The sequence below is a fragment of the Pogona vitticeps genome, chromosome 3, assembly GCF_051106095.1.
Source record: "Pogona vitticeps strain Pit_001003342236 chromosome 3, PviZW2.1, whole genome shotgun sequence".
Classification (NCBI taxonomy): Eukaryota; Metazoa; Chordata; class Lepidosauria; order Squamata; family Agamidae; genus Pogona; species Pogona vitticeps.
This window is the reverse complement of record NC_135785.1, coordinates 243,901,511-243,920,773: the sequence shown is the minus strand read 5'-3', so window position 1 is coordinate 243,920,773 and position 19,263 is coordinate 243,901,511. Positions and strand designations below refer to the sequence as shown.

The 19,263-nt window shown below is 40.0% G+C and overlaps 1 protein-coding gene and 1 long non-coding RNA gene across 13 annotated transcripts in view; one reads left to right on the top strand and one right to left on the bottom strand.

Annotated features, from left to right (window-relative positions):
- The window catches only part of PSPC1 (paraspeckle component 1), an 89,404-nt gene extending 80,464 nt beyond the window's left edge, over positions 1-8,940 (bottom strand). For all 12 annotated transcript variants that reach the window (XR_012084989.2, XR_012084992.2, XR_013543387.1 and 9 more), the window contains exons 1-2: positions 8,370-8,940; positions 1,569-1,870 (exon numbers count right to left, since the gene is read on the bottom strand). Coding sequence is in view for 4 of the 12 variants with exons in the window: in XM_078390059.1 (XP_078246185.1) it covers positions 1,569-1,870; positions 8,370-8,732 (665 nt within the window). In the remaining 8 variants the exon portion in view is untranslated. The remainder of the gene's footprint in view (positions 1-1,568; positions 1,871-8,369) is intronic.
- A 77-nt stretch (positions 8,941-9,017) lies between these two features.
- On the top strand, positions 9,018-17,672 carry LOC144588060 (uncharacterized). Its single transcript, XR_013543394.1, has 2 exons — positions 9,018-9,171; positions 14,756-17,672. It is a non-coding gene; the product is annotated as an uncharacterized LOC144588060 (long non-coding RNA).
- The last annotated feature ends 1,591 nt before the right edge of the window (positions 17,673-19,263 follow it).

Genomic DNA, 19,263 nt, shown 5'->3' with positions numbered 1-19,263 from the left:
TTATCTTCTCCCAGTCCCAGAAGTCTACCTGTGAGATTCTAGGTAAGATATCTAATCTAGTTGTGATTTGTCAGTGGATTTCATAGTTGGAACAGTTTACCTTCTTTTTTGGAGAAAGTGGCAAAGAAACTAGGGAAACTAACTGGGAGATTCTGGGATTGTAGTCCCCACACAAAGAAAAATTTCCAAGACCCCATACACAACTGGAAACCTTACGGCTTTCTGTGGGAGCCATTGTCAGGAGAAAGGCAGCACAGGAATGCCATAAATAAAATAATAATAATTTGAAAAGAATTGTCTGAAAATCATTGTCGCTTGTATTGGGACTATCAGTAGCAATTTTCAGGCATTAAAGGATTCCCCCTTTCTATCCTGTGCATTATTCCTCTAAAATACATATTTAAAAAACAAAATAATTAACTGGCATCAAATAAAAAAAACAGGACTCTACAAAATAACAAGCAAATAGTATGATTTTATTGTTTCCCACAGATGTAATTGACCTAACACATTCACATAAAGTATACTCAGGTGAGAGTAGGTAGAAAGATGAGAATGGAGTTGCACAATGTCAGGTTAATCTAACTAGACTATGCTTCAGACAGATGTCTTCAACATTTCTGTCCAGTTTCATACATTTAACTTTCTTCTATCAACAACAGAAACATTAAATTAAAATACTCTGACTGGAACATATGACATTCCCTGTAAAGTTCCCTTCAAAAAAATTGCCACACCAAGTCATTTTAGAATAAATCAATAACAATTCTACACAACTGAGCTGCTCAATAAATGTATGAACAAGTAATGCAACCCTTTAGGTCTACAGTACAAAATTGCAAATTACTTGACTGTTGTTTGCTTGAAGAGGTGAGGAAAATGGATTATCATCAAAAACTGCCTGTCTGCTTGACTTTTTTAGTGATTCAATAAAGTTATCACCTGCTCTCACATCAGTATTGTTTTTGGGTGTGGGGAACCATGCAGCCTTCTTACTTTATTCAAAAACTGCATTCACACAACATATTCTATATAACTGTTTAAAATTATAACTATATTACACCCAGGCATTTCTCAAGGATTGTTATAAAGTTAAATATATGATACGCATAGGAAAGCAAGCTACCCGTTATTGTCTACTTCTGCCAGGAATTAGACAAGAGTACCAAACAGCAATACATTTGACAGCTGAAATGGTGCTGCCCACATCTCAAGAATTCCTTAGGAGTTACAATGTCTTACAGCACTGGTTCTTAACTTTGGGTTACTCAGGAGTTTTGGACTGCAACTCCCAGAAGCCTTCACCACCAGCTGTCCTGACTGGGGTTTCTGGGAGTTGCAGTTCAAAAGCATCCGAGTAACAAAGATTAAGAACCACTGTCTTACAGGATGAGAAGAACAAAGAAAGAATGTTCGCTTCACTCCATCTACGAAAATATTTTATCGAAGTGGTCAAAGCAACTTTTAAATACACAACTGAGACACAGAACAAGAAACCCATTCTAAATAATAGATTGCATGCTGGACTTAGACGTCATTTTGAAAAATAGTTTGAAAAATAGACTTACGTTGTTAGCAAGAATGCGCCATCACTGCATCGTTCCAGAGCTTTACGAGCTGGAGGTTTAGCAGCAAATTCTACAAAGCCTTTTCCTGTGGCTCTACCACGATCATCAACAATAGCAACAGCTCTTTCCACGGGGCCAAACTGAGAAAAAGCTTGTTCCAGAAGCTCATTGGAAACAACAGGTGAAAGATTCTTGACTGTTAAAGCAGCTCCATGGGTAGCAAATCGAATTCGGAGAGGTCTGCTCTTCAAAATTGTTCCATCAAGTTCTGCCTTAGCTATTTCCGCCAGAGTTCTAGATTCCTTTCAAGAAAAATACACATAGCATAGTTGAATACAGAATGTAAGCAATATATCATTTAACCATCCATGCACTTACTATCATAAAGAACCCATAATCAAGTTTCAACAATTCTTCTTGCCACCACTCTCAGCAAGTACAGTGGTGCTTTGCTAGACGATTACCTCGCAAAATGGTTAATTTGCAAGACGATGGGTTTTTGCTATTGCTATAGCGCTTTGCAAAATGGTTTTCCCTATGGGCAATTTTCACTAGACGATGTTTCAGTCCGTGCTTTGCAAGACGGTTTTTTTTGGGGGGGACCGTTTTCCACAGGACGATTTTGACAGCTGAGTCCACGCTTTGCAAAACTGTTTTTTAAGGGATGGTTTTTCGCAAGACAGCGATTTTGACAGCTGGGTCCATGTTTCGCAAAAAGGTTTCTCTATGGGCGATTTTCGCAAGACGACGATTTCCCCCACTGGAATACATTAAATGGATTTCAATGCATTCCAATGGGGAACCGCATTTCACAAGACTATGTTTTCACAAGACAGCGATTTTCGCTGAATGAATTAACATCGTCTTGCAAGGCACCACTACATGAGGAATGACCAGCATTTCCCCCAATTCTGAAGCTGTAGCAGGGGACAGGAATCATTTTCACAAGAAAAAAAATTCCTCTCCTTTCCCCAGACTGAAATTTACACTGATGGTTGAGAGTCAACTGGCAGCTATAGAGGGTCAAGCATATAACACATCCTTTCCCACTCTACAGCTTGCGGTTTGGAACCATCAGGAATATGATCATACCTCTAAGCCATGTGCTGCACTCCACTCCTATGTTCTGCTTGGAAATCCTAGCAATCATAATTTTTGGCATGCCCAGGAAACTATAAGGCCCTAACTCCAGCAATTCTAAAAACAATCTCCAAAGACATCAATGAAACTGCAACTGCCTCAAAAGAAACATAAACAGTAATATATTATGATCTGCTGGACCAACCTACAACAACAAAACCTCCCACATCTCTTCAAGGAAGCTCCATTATCATAGCATACAATATCCAGCAGTCTTCCAGGCATTCTGTTGATACAAGAGGTAAACAGAGCTGGGGAGGTGGCATTATGAGGTAGTATGTAATGGCTTGACTACAGACAAAATACTTAGATAAAAATGCCACATAAACTAGAAAAAAGTGATCTCTGTTCTTTTTGAAATAAAATGCTCAGTACCAGCCATATGTTTGAGTTATTTAGTCTCTATAAGAACAAAGTAATGAATACAAGGTGAGGGAGCTTTCCACAGAGTACTTCATAGCACAAGAGACTGGGAAACTAGGGCATTACTACACTGTATGTACACAAGTGAATTTTTGTTCTGCAGATGTAAAAGGCACAGGAATCAAGTCCATAATTCAATTTTATAGACAACAGTTCTGTCTTTGAGCAAATCTCAGAAGACTGATCTATATTTTAAAATATAGTTTATCTGAAGGACCGTTTGATCTGAGTCCAAAATAAAGAAAGAAAATAAGTAACAGCCAGGCCCCATCCACAGCTAAGCAAACTAAGCAGATGCATCAGCCATTTAAGTTCTAGTTATCCAAACTATGCTAATCTATCTTAATTTGTATTATTATTTCTAAGGTTACCTATATGCATACATATAAACCGACACATGAATTTTTACATAAATGTGTGTCATCCATAAGTGGCCAAAAACAAAGACTGGTACATCCACTGACACTGTCTACCAAAGAGAGACGATAGTCCCTGGATGTAATAATGGGTATCAGTATTTTATTCAAAGAGTCCAATGCATTTCGGCTAATATATTTTCAGCCTTCTTCAGGGGCACTAATATTGAATCTGACTCTGAGGATTTTTTAGGGGCAGTTTCCCACACTTTTTCGAATAAATGGACTTATAAATGGATTAATCCCCCCGAAGAAGGCTGAAAATATATTAGCTGAATAGTGTTGGGCTCTTATCATTGAATAAAATACTGACACCCATTTTTACATCCTGGGACTATCGTCTCTCTTCACTAGACAGCATCCATAAGCAGCCACCATAACACTGGGATCAATAAAAAAGATCACCTATACAGTGGGGCTTCAACTTACGACCATAATCCCTTCCAGAAGATGGACGTAACTCAAAATGGCCGTAAGTTGAAACACCATCTCCCATAAGAGTGCATTGAAATGCAATTAATTGGTTCCAGCCAAAGAAAAAAAACACCAAAGGAAAAAAAATCACTGCAAGACTTATTGGAAACGCGATTAATCTCTTCCAGCCAAATAGAAAAGAAAAAAAGAAAAGCAAACAAACGTTCAAGACCCATTGGAAATGCACAGAAAACAAACGGAGCAGGTCAGAAATGCACAGAGAACAAAGGGGGCAGGTCAAAAATGCAAAGACAGCAAAGGAAAAAGCAAGGGAAGCATGCAAGACCCATCGGAAATGGGGGAAACCCCAAAAGCAACCAAACCCCCCCAAGACCCATTGGAAATGGGGGGATACAAAAAAACAAACAAACCCCAAGACCCATCAGAAATGGGGAAAAACCCAAAAGCAACCAAACCCCCCAAGACCCATTGGAAATGGGGGGAACAAAATCAAACAAACCCCCAAGACCCATCACAGCACAGAAATATAACCCCTCCCAACTCAAAACCACGCTGCAAAAACACCCAGGTTTTAAAAAGCAGAAAACTGCACCTTACCTTACCATGCAGCCCAAAGCCTCCCTGCAAACACATACACACACTCTCAGAAGCAGAAGGAGACAGTTCCAAGCCTCCGACAACGACAACGCACTCTCTTTAACTGCTGGGACGAAAGAGCTACAAAGAAGCTGCCTCGTTGCCACCTACAGTTAGAAATTTGAATTTTCCACCCTTTTCTGTTCGTAGATGGAAGCTCTGGTCGCAAGTAGAAGCAAAATTTTGCAGCCGGAGCTGGTCGTAACTTGAAATGGTCATAAGTAGGGACGTTTGTAAGTCGAGGCACCACCATATTAAGAAAGGGCTGATGTTTCTATGAAAAGATATTCCACAGCTAGCTTTGATATCCCGGAGCAAGGAAGAACAGCCAACTGCAAAAATATGACTGATAACAAAGCAAATGGCAACCAGACAGGAGAGGCTTTTTACAGGTATTACCAGCCATACACTTTCTACTGTCCAGCTGTGAAGTGCTGTAATGTCTCCATACAAAAAAAAAAAAAAACAACAACAACAACAACAACAACCAGGGACAAGAAAACATGAGGACTGCAATGTTTATTGATATGCACTGTTAAGTCATTTCCAACCTATGACTACCATAATGGAATAATGCCCATCCAACTGTCTTATCATTAACAGCTCAGTTTTTGCAAAGTAAAAGCTGTGAGTTTCTGCTATCTTCAACATTCCCCAGGATTATCGTCTTTTCCTGTGAATCTTGCCTTCTCATCATATGTCATAAGTACAATATTCTCAGCTTCAACATTTTGGCTTCTAGCAAGAGTGCAGGCTTGATTTCATCTTGAAACCACTTATATGATTTTCTGGGAGTACTGTACATGGTATACACAAAATTCACCTCCAACATCCTGCAAACTTTTGTCACTGTCCAACTTTCATATCCATACATAGTAACCACTCATTCCACAATATAGATATTATCAGCCTTGTTCTGCAGTGATACAACCTTATACTGTACTTAAATCCTCTAGTTCCTTGGTTACTGTCCTATTCTTTGGATTCCTTGACTGCTGCTGTTATTTGCTATCAAGAACCTTTCCAACGTAAGGTTATCCTATGAATTAGCAACCTCCAATAGTTCTATCATTAATGGCCTCTCAGGTCTTGCAAATTCAAAGCTTTGGCTTCCTGCTACCTTCAACATTTCTCAATGCTGTATTTGCCAGTGAATCTTGTCTTCTCATGATACGCCCAAAGTACCATTGCTTCCATATAGTCATTTTCACCTCTAGGAATATTTGACCCATTACTTGATCTAGCATCTACTTATAAGCAGCATTTCCCTTCATGAGCCTGCTCAGGTTTTTAAATCATCAGCGGATCATCTCTTGGTCCCACCTTCCTTACAGGTGTGTTTGGTAAGCACACAAACCTTCTCTGTTGCAGTTGCCAAGCTATAGAACTTTCTCTCGCTGAAGGCAAAGCTGGTCCCCTCTTTACTGTTCTTTCAGAAGTTAAGACCTTTTGCTTCAAGTATGCTAATGCCTAAGAGAAAATACTTAAAAACAGGGGCTGATGTGCTATTTGTTTTAGGGTAGCTTTTTAAAAAATAAATGCATTTCTATAAAAGTTTTAAACTGTTTTAATCTACTAATACTTAATTTCATATTTGGTTATTTCTTTTTTAATATTCTAGTAAATTTGTTTGCTATATTGTTTTTAATATTGCTTGCTTTAATACTGTGAGCCGTCTTGAGCCCTCTGGAGGAGAAAGGCAGAATATAAATATTCTACCGTAAATAAATAAGAATTTCTGTCAGTCTATAAAACTATCCTGCAGCACCACATTTTGAACTAACTAATTGTTTCTAAGTGCTCTTCCTTGTCCAGCTTTTACATTCACACATTATAATAAGAAACATCATAGTTGAGATTACCATAGCTATAATCCTCAGCAACACTTAAAGGGATTTTCTAGTCCCTATCTTCTGATTTCTCACGAGCAGTATCTGCTTTGATTTATGATTAAACCATAGTATTAAAAAAATTAACAATTTATTTATTCAGTGTCAATATTAAAGTTACTGTATATCAATCTTCTATAGTCATGACTGTGGTTTTCTGAATGATGAAAACTATTTTTCTGCTTCTGGAATGTCTTCTTTCACATTCCTTAAAGTCTCCTGTCCCTGCTGCTTTCTGCCATCAATGTAACATTATTTGTGCATCTCAGATACTATCTACAGTACATATCACGGAAACAATGTTTTCCCACAAAGTTTCATTCCTCCTTCATCATAGTTTAATCCAACTTTCCATATGACATGTTCAGTACTGTATAAGACTAAAGAAACAGGAAGATAAAATGCATTCCTATCTGACATCTTTGCCTATGGAAAACCATTTAGCTTTTTCATAATCTGTCCCAACAGCCTCTTTCACAATCCTTATACTGTCATACATGCATATAAAATGCTTTCAGTCAGTTATTTCTTTGTTTCCATATTTGTTGCCATATTCTTCTCAGAATCTGGACGGATTCTGCCTCAGTACCTTAGAACAATTCTGCTTGTGCTGAATCTAACTAAAGTGATGTATTTCTTCCCATTGCTTTGACAACAGCTTCAACTTTAGTTTTTAAAACTGCTGGTTCTTCATAATGATTCTTGTTCAAGAGACTGTCTTCCTTATCTCTCTTCTGTACAGTTTCACCAGTTTTCATCTTCTCTTTAATTTATCTTGACCAAATTGCCTGCACCCTTTTTGATGTTTCAAAATCCCTAATCTGATTTATCCTTCCTTTTGGTTTCTTGGTTCTCATGGGACAGATCTCTCAATGCTTGCTTTTTTTTAAATTGCCCTCCTCTATTATTATAATAGTTCCCCTTATCCTTCTTACTCAGTACTAAGGTGCTGCCAAGAAATATGGCACTGCATTAACTAGCAGCAATTTGCCACCATCATGTATGCCACTGCCCTTACTCTAGCATAAATAATCAATGGGATTCTGGCCATAGTCATTTAGAAGGCCATCCTAGTACAACAAATGGTTGCCCAAGTTCCAAACTAGGAGCTGTGGTCACCAGACACCCAAATGAGAATATGGAACAAGTGAAGCGCCAAACAGCAGCCTGATTAAAACAGTCAAGTGTAGGGACAATTGGGAGCCGCCCTCATCCTCTTTTCTCAGGAACAGAGCCAAACCTTTTTCACATTTTAACCACATTCCTGCTGAAGGCTTTGTCTGGCATCGTTTACATACGTAGAATTTATTGAAATAGTACACAGGCTAGCGAGTAAGCCGCCTAAAATAAATACCATTTCAGTGTTCAATTCGCCAGCATTATATATCCCCTGCACCACAGAATTTCGTAACATTAATATACTGTAAAGAATAAAAGGGAGTGCGTTGGTCTGTGAAACACACGACGGAGTTCCCGCGTAAAAAGACTCATAGAGCAGTCCTTGTCACGCGGAGATCAGCTTCCTCGCGCGCGCACCGCGTGCATGTGAGGGGCGGGGGGGGGTTGCTCTCGCCTTCGCACGGGGGGGCGGGTTCCGCAGGCTCGTTCGCCTGCGCTGGCCAATGCAGAATGAATCTCCCGGGAGGAAGGATTATCTCATAGCCTGCTGCACAAGGGTTTGAAAAGGTGGGGGGAAAGGATGAGAAAACCGTTCCTGCAACGAGCCACGATGCGGAAAGGATCCCTTTTCTCGGCACCTGTCCCTTCTCTCTCTCTCTCTCTCTCTCTCTCTCTCTCTCTCTCACACACACACACACACACTTTCCTATAAATGTAAATAAAGGCCTCGAAGGGTTCCTCACCAGGCGGATGAAGCCGAAACCTCGGTCCCGATTAATAAAGACCTCGCTGGGCTCCCCGTAGCGCTCGAAAAGGCGCTTAAAGTCCTCCTCAGTGATGTCGGTGGGCAGATTCCCCACGAAGAGTCGGCACCGCTGCGTGTAGCTCTTCTCGCCGGGCTTGAGGAAGCTCTTGATGTCGACGGTGAAGCCTCCGCTCTGGTCCTCCTCCTCTTTCACCATCGCCATGGCTGCTTCGTTCTCCGGCGGCGGCTCCAGCCCCCTCAGCCCTTTCATGCTGCCGCCGCCCACCATACTCATCGGGGGAGCGGGCGCCGGCGAGCTGTTCTCAATCTTCACTTGCTTTAGGTTTCTACTAGCGGACATGACGCCGGTTTCCTGTCCTTATCTATCGAAGAGACTACCGGAGGGACAAGGAGAACAAAACGCACACAAGAGACCGAGCCTCCACCTCACGCGTCCTTGCTTCTTTCTGCTGCCAGGAAGAAAGGAAGGAGGAGGGGTGGGAAATCAAAGGCAAAATGGCGGCGAAAGCACTGCCCACTGTCGACTCGTAACGTCGCTGCTCCTGAGAAGCCCGGCCCCCTCCTCCCGCCTTGTTAATACGCATGCGCCTCAGATTTGACGGGGCAGCGCTTGCGGCGCAGGATCTCAGAGCGCTCGCGCAGGAACCTCCCGCCTAGGAAGAGGGAGGCGGAGTCAAGAGTAGCCGTCTCTACGCAGGATGGGGTCCTGATTTTACGGGTTGGAGACGCCCTGCCTACTAATAGGCGGGATTTCCATGCGACCAATTGCGTTATTTAATGTTATACAGTATATACAATATTTTGTGTTGAGTCCCAGGGTTATTTAGTCTTTACGTTTATTTGTATCGAAGAGTAAAAAATGGATTAGCTGCTTTGGGTCCTACATGTACCATGATAGAACTAGGGCGTTTCTGCTCCTCAAGAAGCCACAAAGTTGATTCTAGTTGTGGGTCTAGAAAGTGGGTGAGCAGTAGCCATGGAATACCCCTTCAACAAAGAAAAGAAATTTACTCATTCCCAAAATTCCATTTAGAGCGCCATTTAAAAAATTATCTAGAAGTCACAAGTATAACATCGTAAGAAGAACCACAATGGAGCAGACGAAGCTCTCATGTATCCAAGTGTTAGGTTTTTATGATGGCCATTTCTCACATGTTAATGTTTAAAGTTAGAATTACTTAAGTTAAAGTTGCATATAAACAGTTTTGAATGGCTGTATTGTAGATGTCCTGGGCAGAGTGTGAGAGTGACTGGTGGTTGACTAGCAGAACGATAATTGGTAAATTGTGGGACTGTTGTCTCTGGGTCTGGTGGGAGAAAAGTACTGTACAGATATACAGTTGTGTTCAAAATTATTCAACCCCCAATGCTGTAAAGGGGTTTAGGGACTATAGTGTACATTTGGAATTGTATTCAGAATGAAATCCTACAAGGACGTTTTAAAGAACCAAATGCAACTAAAATAACATCAATTGTTTATGTAATACAGTAGTAAATGTTTCTTTTGTGGTTTCTTCATTGCCACAATTATTCAACCCCTTAAAGACTACCACTCTGAAGAAGAGAGGTTCATTCAGGTGTTTTCGATCAGGTATTGAAAACACCTGTGGATGTCACCGAGCACCAATCAAGCATAATAAGCACCAATTAGGCAGCTTTAAAATGACTGTGATACTCAGCTCCTTCTAGACATTTACTGGTGTGGTTACAAACATGGTGAAGTCAAGAGAATGGTCCAGGAAGACAAGAGAAGAGGTGATTTGTCTTCACAGGAAGGGCAATGGCTATAAGAAGATTGCAAAGAAGTTAAACATACCAAGAGACACCATAGGAAGCATCATTCACAAATTCAAGGCAAAGGGCACTGTTGAAATGCTACTTGGTCGTGGAAGAAAGAAGATGCTGACTTCGACTGCTGTGCGCTACCTAAAGCGTAGAGTGGTGAAAAGTCCCCGTGTGACTGCTGAGGAACTGAAAAAAGATTTGTCAGATGTGGGTATAGAAGTTTCAGCTCAGACAATAAGGCGCACACGGCGTAATGAAGGTCTCCATGCCAGAACCCCCAGGCGCACCCCCTTGCTGTCTCCCAAGAATAAGAAGAGTCGACTGCAGTATGCCAAAAGTCATGTGGGCAAACCACAAAAGTTGTGGGATAGTGTTCTGTGGACTGATGAAACAAAATTAGAACTGTTTGGGCCCATGGATCAACGCATATGACGAAAAGAACACCTTGCCTACTGTGAAGCATGGCGGAGGGTCAATAATGCTTTGGGGCTGTTTTGCTTCTGCAGGTACAGGGAAGCTTCAGCATGTACAAGGTACCATGAATTCTCTTCAGTACCAGGAGATATTGGATGAAAATGTGATGCAGTCCGTCACACACCTGAGGCTTGGGAGACATTGGACCTTTCAACAGGACAATGATCCCAAGCATACCTCCAAGTCCACTAGAGCATGGTTGCAGAGGAAAGGCTGGAACATTTTGGAGTGGCCATCGCAGTCACCAGACTTAAATCAGATTGAGAACCTCTGGTGGGACTTAAAGAAAGCAGTTGCAGTGCGCAAGCCTAAGAATTTGACTGAACTGGAGGCTTTTGCCCATGAAGAATGGGCGAAGATACCCGTAGATCGCTGCAAGACACTTGTGTCAAGCTATGCTTCACGTTTAAAAGCTGTTATAACTATAAAAGGATGTTGTACTAAGTACTAAGATTGAATGTCACTTGGGGGTTGAATAAAAACTAATAATGATGTGAGCACAGAAAAGACATTTGTGGTTATTTCATTATAAACTTAAGGTTATATTTCTCTGACCTACAAGTGCCTCTTTCATGTAAATGTAAGCAAGATGACTGAATGATCAAAATCAATGTCGAAATGGCCAAAACATTCAATTTCAGTGGGGGTTGAATAATTTTGAACACAACTGTAACTAGACCTAGAGAGAGACAGTAGTGAGAACCTGAGATATGACTTCAAGGAGAAATACCAGAAAGCCGAAAGAAGCAGTCTGTGGGCAAGTTTATGAAGAAAAGTCTGCCTGCAGTATTTATAATATCTAAAGAAGACTGAAATTGTGTGTAAGGAAGATAGAGAATTTGTAATATAATTATTTTGAACTATAAATCCTGATGAAAGATATTTGGCTCTTATTGTTGTTTTAACCCTTATCACTTATATCCAAGAATTTACCTTTTACTTGTTTACCTTTTACCTATTACCTATAAATAAAAGTCCTGTTTGGTTGTTGTGGGTTTTTCGGGCTCTTTGGCCTTGTTCTGGAGGTTGTTCTTCCTGACGTTTCACCAGTCTCTGTGGCTGGCATCTTCAGAGGACTGGAGTAAGAACTCTGTCCAGCGTGTTGCAAAAAGTCAAAGAACTCTAGCCAGCCACAAGGACCAGGGATCATTGCACAAAACAGACCAGCTAGACACCCAGCAACCACAGTGTCAGATAATCTCTCCCCCTTATCACAACAATACATCCACAACAAAAACACGCTGATCACCCTATCTTCAAAAAAGAGGACAAGAGCTGTTGAATACTCAACTATCCAACAAACAGCAACAGAGCATGGACAGAGTTCCTATTCCAGTCCTCAAGATGCCGGCCACAGGGACTGGCGAAACGTCAGGAAGAACAACCTCCAGAGCACAGCCAAAGAGCCCGAAAAACCCAAAACATCCATCAGATCCCGGCCGTGAAAGCCTCAAGAATAAAAAGTCTTGTTTGTTTGAACCAATCTCTCCTCATTATGGTAAGGCCGCACCTGGAGTACAGTATTGCATACAGTTCTGGTTCTCATCTCAAAAAAGACATATTGGAACTGGAAAAGGGGCAGAAAAGTGTCACTAAAATAATGACTAGGCTAGAGTACCTCCCTTATGAGGAAAGCTACAACTTTTGAGAAAAGGCGCCTAGGGGGGACATGTTTGAGATGTATAAAATTATGCAGAGGATGGAGAAAGTGGATACAGGGAAGCTCTTTTCCCTCTCATGCAATACCAGAACCAGGGGACATCCACTCAAATGGAGTGTTGGGCGAGTGAGAACAGACAAAAGAAATTATTTCTTTACCCAGTGTGTTGTTAGTCTGTGGAACCTCTTGCCACAGGGTGTGGTGATGGCATCTGGCCTAGATGCCTTTAAAAGGGGATTGGACAGATTTACAATATTTATTTTATATAGAACTCAGAATAGGGAAGCCAGGCTACTAACAAACTAAAATGCATCCGCATAAACTATTATTTACCACTGTAATTTATTTGGGTTGTGAAACCCTTTCACAAAATACCTGAAACATGTGGAATAGCAGCTTGGAATGAAGGAGGCTTTGGCTGATACAGTATAAAAGAAGCAACTTCAAAATACTTGGGAGGAAGCTTAATACCCTGCCTTGTGACCTAAGGAGTGGTGTCTAGGATTTTAGGCATTAAAAGGTTTGAGAAACTATATGAGTGATGCCTATTACCACCTGAGTAGTTTCAGACCCAGCTAGTGTAGAAATTAGTGGAAAGGTCAGCACCTCTTTGGGGCAGAATGACCAACCAGGTGCTTATGGGAAGCGCACAAACATAGTCATATTTTAACATTTTAAAAAATAATCCCTTTTTGTAGTTAACATAGTATGCTCTTGAAAACTAGTGCTCTGCCACAGAATATAGCATAGGTTGCAAATTTTACTAGCTTTAGTTTCTGAACTGAAGAAATTGCTATACAGGCTACCCACAAACACATTTCTTCACAACAGTACTATGAGGTAGGTTGGACTGATGGATGGTGGCTTGTTGAAAGCCAGACTGCAAATTTCATGATGGAATGGGGAATTTAACCTTTTTTCCCAGTCTGTGACCAGTGTTTTATCCACTACTGTATATAGCATGTTCCCTAGCAGATATTATATATGAGGGAGGTTAAAAAACTCACATATTTATGAGTCCATCAAGCCACACTAAATGAGCACCTGCATTAGCTGTTTTCAACAAAATTCTAAATGATATGAGAGAAGACTTAGCTTTGGAATAAGACACTTTTTATTGTAGACTATCCTGCTCAAGGATGCTAACATAAATTAAAAAGCAATATGTAGTTAAAATATAAACAGACATAAACACAGGCCGGCCAACAAGTGTGGCAATTAAAACCATACTCTGGGGGAGCAAAAATAGTTCATTTTAAAAGCAATTAAGAGACCTATTAAAACAAAAAGTTAATGTTAACAAAGTATGAGTTAAAAAGATCCAGTGCAAAGAATTCCTCACCCTGAGCCCTTTTCACATGATTCTACTTAATGTGAAAACCACAAATCAGATTATATCTAGGTAGGCTGTCTTGATTGGAGGTTAAAGACATTGTATTTGGTAGTTTCTTTCCTATTTAGATTTTCAGTGCTGCAAAATGATGCTGGTAGACTTCTGCTCAACTCTGTGTTTCTCAATATTTACATGACAACGAGTCTGGACACCTCCATATTGTAGTCAAGTGCCACCAGTGTTCTAACAGTACACAAACTTCCATCAGAATCAGATTAAACAGTGGAAGTGCTGAAGTAATGCCATAGATCAACCTTCAGCTGGATGAAGCCCAGTAAACTGAATCTTAACCCTTACACACGAGATCATACTGACAGGTGATTTATCTGACTAGACTGATAATATGCAGTCTGGCTCAAGCTTATATCTGCAGTTGATGGTGCTAATAATTCCAACATTATCCTTAAATTTCCAGGTTGCTTCTATAAAAGATGTGTATCTCAACAGCTGTGACTACTATGCCAACTGTGATCTCTTCTAGACCAAAATAGTTTGGCAACAATTTTCAGTGTGCTGACCTGTCAGCTAGACTGGTCAAATGCATTACACTTTTGGCTGTCATTGAAGACTTCCCAGAAATCTAGTTGGTACAAAATGTAGCTCCTGTGCTGCTGACTGAGACCTGGTATAGGTAATGCTGTTTGCTCCTTGCAAATTCCTAAATAGCTAAGGACATGCGTAATTAAAGGATACTGTACTATTTTTTCACATTAACCTACCCCAGCTGTGGGGTGCATCTGATGTTCCCCTGCATAGTACCCCAACTATCCAATCTCAAGCCAATAGCTTTTTATAAAAGATAATGGTGCTTTGTATATGGAATAATCTCTCCAGAAAAGGTTGCCTATAGTTAACCTTGTTTCTTTCAACGTTGTGCAAAGCCATTTTTATTTGATCAGGAATTTCAGATACAGTAGTTTAAGAAATGCTGTATGCTTTACAGTGCAACACTGATTAGTTTTACTATTTGTATTAAAGTAATTTCTATATTTTTGTCTTTTTTCTTTTCTTTTTAAATCATTTATTGGGTTTTTTATCACCAAAATTGCAGAGATGAATTATACCCTATGGATAATTCAGATCATCCCGTCAAGAGTTTGGAAGTTCAATTTTCCAGTGTGCCTCCTGTGAGTAAAGCCAGTCTGTGTGACCTTGAACAACTTGCATTCCCAGGATGCCCCTAGAAGAAGAGAATGGTAAACCACTTCTGAGTATTCTCTACCTGGAGAACCTTGAAAAAGGATCACCATAAGTCAGAATTGACTTGATGGCACATAATTATTATTAAGTCAGAAATTACTTGATGGCATATGATTATTATTAGGAACAGATAATTATTCATTCATAATTAATTATAATTCATTAATTCTAGAATGAATTACTTTAGCCAGTATCCTCTTCAATATCTATGCGTGTGCAGAATTCCCGTTGTAGAAACTGAACACAACGTGCACATCAACAAATGATTGTGGCACCCTCCTCAGCTGAAGTTCTGTGCATGTAAATATTAACAGAATACCTGCCCTTCATGTTTGAAAACAAGGAAGCATTTTTACAACTCATCAAGCAAACTTTGGTAAAAGTCTTGCATACATAATAGTTGTCCAAAATATCATTTTGCTTTGTAAAATTGCATAGTTGTAGACAGAGACAAGAATAGTTAAATTGTTCTCAAGCTACAGGATTTGCCATTAGCACTGTAAAATCTAATATAATTGATACATTTGTTTTCTTTGCATTTTATCCTCTGTGTACCTGAAATTGATCTCTTTTTTTAATGTACTGTACAAAATATGGAATACTAACCTACCTTTCATTACATGATTAAACTTTGAAGCACTCTGACATTAGAATAAATCAATACCCATAACACATATTATTGTACTTTTGGAAATTTAGAGAATAAAATTTCTGGAAATCTGCTGGAGTGGAGAAAGAAATAAAAACCCTGTAAAGAACTATTACTGCCCCCTAGTGGTATTGAAAGTTCTTAGCACTATCCTATAAGGCTCAGAGGTCCCCAACCAAGGGTTCTTCACCGGAATTCACATGTGGAATTAAGCTTGACTTCCAGCATTTCAGCAGTATAATGCCTTTTGTATCTCATATCCTGCTATGTGTCCTCAACACTGCTGTACAAGAGGGGAAAAAAACCTGGGCAACAACTGTCACAATTCTGAGGACACAGTTTCTAAAATCAATTTGTAATCTGTTGATACATTTGTACTGAAGTGCAGATTAATTTATATGGTATTGCATAATAACATTTATCAGCTTTTTAAAGATTGAAGATGAAACAGAATTAAAATAAAACCAGCTTTGGATGCAATGTATTTTGTTTATCTTCGTTTTTAAAGTGTTTTTTGAAATCTTTGTGAAACTTTTTTTTGGAACATTCACGTTTTTGTCTTTTTTTTAACTATATTTAATAAATTATAAAACATTCTCAGCCAATTGTGTAGGTTTTTGGCTAAAAGGTTTTGTAGTACTAAATCCAGGCTTTGCCTTGACCAGCTACCAGGATCTTTGATATCTTTGTTGGTGTGATGGCAATTCTGCCTTCTAGGGTTGGAAGTGCCTGACCTTCTGGATTTTAAGAAATCCCTGAAAGCATTTTTCAGTCAGAGCAGACTAAAGTGTTGGGAAGTCTCAAGGCCATGCAGGTTCCCCAGACATCATATTTGACTCTCCTGGGCTCACCCACTCCAGGGTAATGTGGCTCAGTAGCTAGAGAGGAATCTCCGGAACTTGGCATACTGTCACAGATAGAGGACTAGGACTTAGGAGGCCTAAGTTCGAATCCCCATTCAGCCATAGAAACCCACTGGTAGAGCCACTCCTCAAATACCCAGTTACCTTGAATGCCCTATTAGGGTCGCTATAAGTTAGCTGCTACTTGACGGCTCATAACAACAATATAACTTGCAGATACTTTGTTTTTAATATGGCTCCTACTTCCTTGATATTTTTATACATATTAAACTAGTCATCTAATATTTTCTATTGTTGTACATTATTGGGAACACCAATTTTCTTTGGCTTCCCAAATTTGGATTTAGGTATTATTATGGAGTTTTGAATTTTAGCTAAACCCCTATAATTGTGAAGCAAAAGTGCAGGGATTCACAGAGCAGAATACCTTCAAGTTCCCCAGAGCAGACAACTCCTTTTCTCATTAACTGGCATTTAGTCTCAATAACTCACTCTGAGCTATCGGTATGATAAAGAATAAAAAAACATGTTCTCTATTTATGGTTGTAACAAATCAAACTGACAAAGATGGCTGCCTTCAACAACAGACTTCAACTATAGAGAGAAAAAAGCACTGAGCAGAGAGGCGAGGCTCTCTTTGAATTCAGAGGCAGGGCGGAACTATTGGTTAGCACTGGATAGATTGACAATCACCCCAGCCCAGAAAGGTCCCTCCCAGCCATACCTTCACCAGGCAGCATGTGAGGTTGTAAAAACTCCAACAGTTCTTATGCAACTCTCTATGTGATGCTGTCTTCATTTGTTCATTTTCATATTTCTTCCATTGACTCTACTATTTCTTCTGTCATCCACTTTTTAAATTTGCATTTCTACTTTTGTGATTATAGTTGGCCACTTCTATTAATACAATATTACTTTAGAGCATTTATATCTGAACTATTAATCCCCTCATTATAAATTTAGGGTAGAATCCCAGCTAGTCAAGATGTCTGTGAACTAGCTGAGATGCTATAAGGCTAGCGTGAACTGAAATGCCTCCGAGTATGTGGATGTTAGAAATATTAGGAATATCTTGGCCCTTGTCAACATTTATGCTGGTATAGTGACTATGAGTCTAAGCTGAGAGAGGATTAAATCTGGTATGACTTTACTCCTTTGCTGGCTCTTCTTTGGCTGATGTCAGCTAACACAGCACTTGTGCTGGCAGATCCAGTTGTGTCAGCAGTTCTGAGATAACCAGTACAAGGGAGTTCTGCCAGCACAAAAGCCCTCTGCCAATTCCAAAGTCACTACAAGTGGCATATCTTTGGGTTTGGATTGCTCTGTCTGTTGGAGCTCTTTTGTTTACTTTCTGTGTTTTTCCTGATTCTATTTTTTAACATTTTCTTTAACTTGAAGAAAACTACAGCAATTATGGGTTTACTATCTAATTTAGACCAACTCTAGGATAAAATTGCGGACACTTAAAATTGTCTCAGTACATCGGATTAACTAGAAAATAATCTATTTGGTCCCTTACAATGTTGTTAATGCCATTTGATATTAATTTTTCTATGTACAGCCATGTGAAAAATAAAGTACACCCTCTTTCAATCCTATGGTTTCACGTATCAGGACATAATAAAAATCATCTGGTCCTTAGCAGCTCTGAAAATTGTGTAAATACAACTTCAGATTAACAACAACACATGACATATTACACAATGTCATTATTTATTTATTAATAAAAATAAAGCCAAAACAGAAAAGCCATGTGTGAAAAACTACACCTTATAATGTAATAGCTTGTAGAACCACCTTTCGCAGCAATAACTTGAAGTAATTGTTTTCTGTATGACTTTATCAGTCTCTCACATTGTTGTGGAAGAATTTTGGGCCACTCTTCTATAAAACATTGCTTCAGTTTATTGAAGTTTTGGGGCATTTGTTTATGCACAGCTTTCCCAAGGTCCTGCCATAGCATTTCAATAGGGTTGAGATACGGACTTTGACTCGGCCATTACAACACCTTGATTCTTTGGATCATTGTCCTGCTGCATGAGCAAATTTCAGTCAAACTTTAGCTGTCAGACAGATGGCTGCACATATGACTCTAGAATACAGTACTTTGGTATACAGAGGAGTTAACAGTTGACTCAATGACTGCAAGGTTCTCAGGTCCTGTGGCTGCAAAACAAACTCAAATCATCATCCCTCTACCACTGTGATTGACATTTGGTATGAGGTGTGTGTGCTGATATGCTGTGTTTAATTTTCGCCAAATGTGCTGTGCATTATGGCCAAACATCTCCGCTTTGGCCTCATTTGTCCAAAGGACATTGTTCCAGAACTTTTGTGCTTTGTCCACATGCAACAAAGCCATGTTGCCATGTTCTTTTTAGAGAGAAGAACCTTGGAAACCCTTCCAAACACACCATACTGTGTGAGGCTGGGAGTTCCTCAAGGGGAACTCCTCAGAGTGTACTGTCTGCCTCCTCGGCCGAAGATACTAAGGGACAGATATCCACCCTGGAGGAGGCCCTAAAGGGACTGCATTTGGAAGAGCAGGGGCAGGAGGACAAAAAGAAGAAGAAGCCACCAGACGGTGCCATTTTGGCGGAAAAGGGAGAGGAGACAAAAGGAAAGGAGAAGGGGGAAAGGGCCAGTGGGAGACATTTATTGGGTGCAGGAGGAAGAAGATGAAAGTAAAAGGGACTGGGTTTAAATAGTACAAGAAGACCCCTGGACAGGGGAGTGGACAGAGTTTAAAGTCCCTAGGGAATATGCTGAGAAAGAATGGAGGAGAAAAAGCTATAGAAAGCCACCTTACTGGGGTGAGATGGAAGAGAAAGAACAGAGGAGAAAGTT